The sequence below is a fragment of the Carlito syrichta genome, unplaced genomic scaffold, assembly GCF_000164805.1.
Source record: "Carlito syrichta isolate Samal-C Ts95f unplaced genomic scaffold, Tarsius_syrichta-2.0.1 Scaffold235105, whole genome shotgun sequence".
Classification (NCBI taxonomy): Eukaryota; Metazoa; Chordata; class Mammalia; order Primates; family Tarsiidae; genus Carlito; species Carlito syrichta.
In genome coordinates this window covers 6362-11816 of record NW_007179201.1, presented here as the reverse complement: position 1 = coordinate 11816, position 5455 = coordinate 6362, and the positions used below count along the sequence as shown (strand labels likewise).

At 34.1% G+C, this 5455-nt stretch overlaps 1 protein-coding gene across 1 annotated transcript; it reads left to right on the top strand.

Annotated features, from left to right (window-relative positions):
- Positions 1 to 413: 413 nt before the first annotated feature.
- LOC103253516 (vomeronasal type-1 receptor 90-like) lies at positions 414 to 4768 on the top strand. The gene is made up of 2 exons (XM_008051804.1): positions 414 to 495; positions 3909 to 4768. Exons 1-2 carry the CDS (start codon positions 414 to 416, stop codon positions 4766 to 4768), a joined length of 942 nt encoding a protein of 313 aa, XP_008049995.1.
- The last annotated feature ends 687 nt before the right edge of the window (positions 4769 to 5455 follow it).

The window sequence follows — 5455 nt, the reverse complement described above, 5'->3', positions numbered from 1 at the left end:
AAGTTCTCTAAATTTTATATCCCTACATTTTCCTCTGAAAGTTACATATTTGTATTTTACTTATTGAAAAAAAAAATTCACAAATGTGGCAAGTATATTTCAATTTTGTTATTAAAATTTACAAGTTAATTTTGTCTGAATTCAGTAGGGATAATATTTTCTGTTATCTGTATTTTTAACATATAAGCCAGAGGGAAAGAAAGAAGATGAAGTTGAAGCAGAAAGGGAAACAATGATGAAAATGGCTGTTCCCTTGTGGTTCATAAGGATCCCAAGCCTTCAGGACCACTCGATGGTGCACAGCAAAGATGTCTCTTGAGATTAGGGGAAAAAAACTAAGCTTTTCTAATTGCTTTAAATGTCTGCATTCCATGTTTTTAAGGAGAAAGAATCTCGACTGCTCATAGCAAACAATGGGAAACAGAGGATGCAGTTCTCCAAATTGCAAGATACAACTTGGAAATATCCCCTTCAATTTAATATTTGACACAGTTGGTAAGACTCTTATCATCGCTACTGTGATTTACAGGGACATCATTGTGTAAGAGTTTTCAGCTTTTTAGAATAAAGGAGTGTTTCACTTCACTGATATCTTCTTGGTTGAAATTATCAGGAAAAAACACTGACAACAGGATTATTAAGCTTTTTCCAAAATTGGTAGCACAAAATTCATGGTCAAGTCCCTCCAGCATTTTTCTGTCTCACACATTTAAAATAATGCTTTTCCTATCTATGCTTTCCTGCATGGTAGTTGGAATTAAATGTCTGGGAATGACTGGAAATTGTAAATATCCTTGTCAGCAAGCACTGTGTTCCTAGCTGCACCTACACTAATTTCAACTTCCAAAGAAGGATAAATGTTGCAGTCGTTCAATGGCATCTGTTGCTTATCATATTTGCCTTTTCTAGCCGTTGTGTATTTTATAAAAATCTTTTCATAAAGCTGATCTTGGTGAGAATATGTTGTTTTTCTCCCCCTAAATGTGACTGCTGGGTTTCTCAGGTTGCCACCTATTGCTACTTATCAGTCAAACACCTCAACTTGGCACCTGCAAGTCTCAAAATCATTTTTTTCTGTTAATGTGAGTCATCAGTCTTACAAGGCTTCTCAATGAATGTGTAATAAAAATGACACTTTTGATTAATATAATAATAAAAACATGCTACAAGCTTATACAGATTATATGTTTAAATCTACAAAAGGCAGAGTGCAAACTTTACTATTCAAATAATATCATTCATAAAACTTGTACACTCTTGATTTTTGCTTCAGGCATCTCATCTAAGCTTATGCACTTTGTGAGGAGTCTTTGTTCCTGGTCTGTTTAATGGTGTTATCTTCCTCTTCCCATTTTCCATGACTAAGTATACAGTTTGGGGCTCACAATATTGAGAACAGCCTGAGAGAGAGTCAGTGTAATGAGAGTGTACTTGGTTGAAGTTGCCTGTTCACTGAGAGTGCTCACGAGTGCCACCCTCAGCCCCAGCACCTCTTGATTGTCACTTCTGACAGTGGGAGCTGAGGTGTGCATTCAGATTTTTAACTTTTGACTGTGTCACATAGGACTCAATTTTTCTTTGCATTCTGACCAACTTAAACATTTCCTCAGTGGATTTTTATCTATTTTGTTTCTTCCAATTTGGCACCATTTATTGTAAACACCATGAGTCTTCCAAAGTGGAGTTGCAAACTCATTAAATAAGAATTCAGAACATGGTTGTTTAAAATTTGGATGAAGATGACTTTTGCAATATGTTTAAGGCAATTATCACTTGTTTAGTTCTGGTAGTTGAGATAAATTTCAGAAGATATCTACGTAATCACAATCTATTTCTTCACTCTAATCCATGAGACACAAGATACTTTCTCGTCCAGGCTCAGCACCAAATGCCCTCAAGAACCTCACTGGAGAAATACACCATTTGATGATTCATAATGTCACATATTCAAGTCTTTCTGAGTATGTCATTGTCACTTACAGAATGAAGGTCATTAATTCACAGAGCATAAGCTTGGGGAGAAAATATAAAATATTGAAATTTCTATGTATGTCACAATCATTTTCTTGTTTTCTTTGATGTATGACTCATACTATATAGATTATATGAATACAATTATATAGATTATATAGTTAATAAATATTTATACATATATTGTTAGTCCTCATCCAAATATATTTATTTCTGGCACTGGAGTATGATTCTTAAAATTTGGAGACGATTAAGTCCTTAATTCAATGTTGTCCTGGCTCTTCTTCTGGTTACAATTGGACAGCAAAACCCTGCTGTGCAGTTGCATGCTGGTGGGAATTTTCCACTGTTTTGGTCTTGACAGTTAAGATAAACACTTTCCTTTATTAGATTAAGCTTTTTTTAGACAGAGCAATAATTATTTAACTATGTGATGTTTCCTTCATAAAATCAAATATACCAGGTGTTTTTAGAGCAATTTTCTTTCTCAGTCTTTAATTTTTTATTATAAGCCAAGAATGCTAAATGTCAATATTTTTTCACTGACTTACATTTTTTTGTGGGGCAGTATAATGATAAGTGACCTTGAATATTATCATTGGACACACTTCCATTCAGAAGAATCTGAATGAATTTAGTGGTTTTACATTTTTCTTCATGTCATTAAGCTAAACGGTTCTTCGTCTTTCATTAAAGTGATAAAATAATAATGTCTGAATCCTGGCCAAATAACATGAATTTATAACTTCAAAATTGTTCTGTGAAATTTTGCAAGTTATTCATGATATAGCAAAATAACTTCAGAGAAATTATCTTTCTTATGGAGACTGAATATTTTCTAGGCACGGTAAAATATCTCTGTATCAAGTGAAGTCTCAGGAAAAGAATCATATGACTATTTTGATGCAGGCTCATGGTTGAAATAAATTGATTAAAAGTAGCATCTATCCTCCTGATAACTGGCAGGCAAACATTAACAATTTTGTCCTGAGATAAAGGGAGTTCACATAAAATACCCCTAGGATAAAAACGAAACTGGGAGAGAGTCAGGACCATTTTTAGGTGATATAATTAATTTGGGTTTGGGTAAGCAGAATATTGTCCCCACCACCAAAAAAAAAAAAAAAATACTGATGTGCTAATTTCCTGATATTGGAAATACATTACAATTCATGGCAAAGAGAATAAAAAGCTAAACATGAGATTAAACTGATAATCTGCTGATGAAAAATAAAAATATTATTATGAATTATCATGATGAGTCCAGTAGAATCATAGGGGTCATAAACCACAGAAAAGAAATACAGAATAAACTGTATCAAAGTAATGGGCTATGAGAAATACTCAATTGTATATTTTTAGTTGTTTGTTTTAGTGAATATTTCCAAAATAGCATAAATTTTATTCAATTAAACTGTGCAAATACCATTTATTTTATTTGACTGTCACATTTTTGGGAACTAAATATTCAATGAGAAACATAGAACAATATGATTTCTAAAAAGGTAGGCCAGGATGCATTAGAAATAATAGTGTGCAGCTTATACAGGCATAATTGTAAATGTGTTTATTTTATGTACATGTGTATGTGTATATACATACCATATGCATATATATATGTGTGTATGTGATATACATACATATATAAATTAAATATATATATAACATATTTACATATTTGATTTGAAAAATAATGTAGGAGGTACATTACCAAGAATTTATATATGATTGGGTTAATCAAGAATAAGTGAATAAACTAAAAATAAAGATGGTGGCAATGATTTTAAAGATTGAAAAAAAGAACATGGATGATGTAAGATCTATTTTATTCAGATATACAAAGTATGTTTCTTCCATGCCATTAAGATGAACACACTTTCCACTTATACTGTCTTTTAAAAATGCCTTCCCTCCCCCCTGCCCCCGCCACCCCGAAGCTGGCATTGGCATTTCAGCCAACACCTTTGTTCTCCTCTTTTACATCTCCACAATCCTTCTGGATCACAAGACTAAGCTCCATGACCTGATCACCTGTCACTTGGCCTTTGTCCACATAGTGATGCTCCTCATTCCAGTGGAATTTTTCTTTCCAGACATGTTTCAGTCACTGAATTTTCTAAATGACTTCAAATGCAAGGCTTTGTTCTACACGCAAAAGGTGATGAGGGGCCTCTCCATCTGCACCACCTGTCTCTTGAGTATACTCCAGGTCATCACCATCAGCCCCAGCACCTCCTGGATGGCAAAATTTAAACATAAATTCACACATTACAGAATCCTGGGGTTGTTTGGGTTTTTTTGGTCCATCAATTTGTCTTTCAGTAGTGACATGATCATCTATGCTGTAGCTTATTCCAACACAACCCAGAAAAACCTACTGAATATCAGTAAATACTGCTCACTGTCCCCCATGAATGTCATCCTCAGGGGACTGTTTCTCACTCTGTCGTTATCAAGGGATATCACCTTTGTAGGACTTATGCTGCTCTCAAGTGCATACATGGTGATCCTATTGTGCCGTCACCAGAGGAGGCTCCAATACCTCCACAGCACCAGTTTCTCCACAAGGGCCTCCCCAGAGAAAAGGGCCACCCAGAGCATCCTGCTGCTGGTGAGTTGCTTTGTTTTCATGTACTCGCTGGAAATTATTCTCTCATCCTCCACATCCATGTTATGGGTATTTGGCCCTGTCATTTTCAGTGTCTACAGGTTTGTCGTCAATGTCTATGCTACTGTCAGTCCTTTGCTACTGATCAGATCTGATAAAAGAATCATCACTATTCTGCAAAAGTTTTAGTTGAAGTGCTATTTTTAACAAGTTACTGATGGAATTTTCTTTTTAAAAAATTATCCTTCCTTCATTAATTAAATGACAAGAAACACAGAATTTGCTATCTGACTTACATAAAACATGTGCAATTGCATTTTCATAACATCCAAATACTTCTAAATTTGCCAAAGACTGTGTGATACCCTCAGTTTAATGTCCACCGTGATTTATTGCCAAGATATGTCTCTCGCTCCTTCATATTTACTTCGCCTTCATACAGGATAGCATTTATTTTTTCAAGTGTACCTTTATGTGGCTCCTATAAACAATCAAGCCTCTCAGTGTTATTACTTTTGAAAATATTTTAATTATACTTATTCATAAAGATATTTAGCTTCTTATCAAATTCTAACTTGAATTATAACTTTTCTAACCATGCTTTTAAAATGTATTTTTAATTGACTGTAACATTGTATGATTTTGTGTAAAATGTGAAGTTTGGAAGTACATATAGATTGTGGAATGGTTAAATGTAGCATATTAATACATGCTATTATCTAACAGTCATCATTACTGTTTAGACTCTACATTTGAGTGAAATAATGTGGTATTTGTCTTTCTGTGCCTGCCTTATTTTACTTACATAATGTTCTCCAGGCCCACTTACATTGTTTAATGACAGAATTTCATTCCCTTTATGAATAGTATTCCACT

What these genes read in the sequence shown, in the direction of transcription:
- LOC103253516 (XM_008051804.1), top strand. Translation starts at nt 414, where the DNA reads ATGGGAAACAGAGGATGCAGTTCTCCAAATTGCAAGATACAACTTGGA. An exon ending in TTTAATATTTGACACAGTTG is followed by an intron (nt 496 to 3,908) that starts GTAAGACTCTTA and finishes GCCACCCCGAAG; the next exon opens with CTGGCATTGGCATTTCAGCC.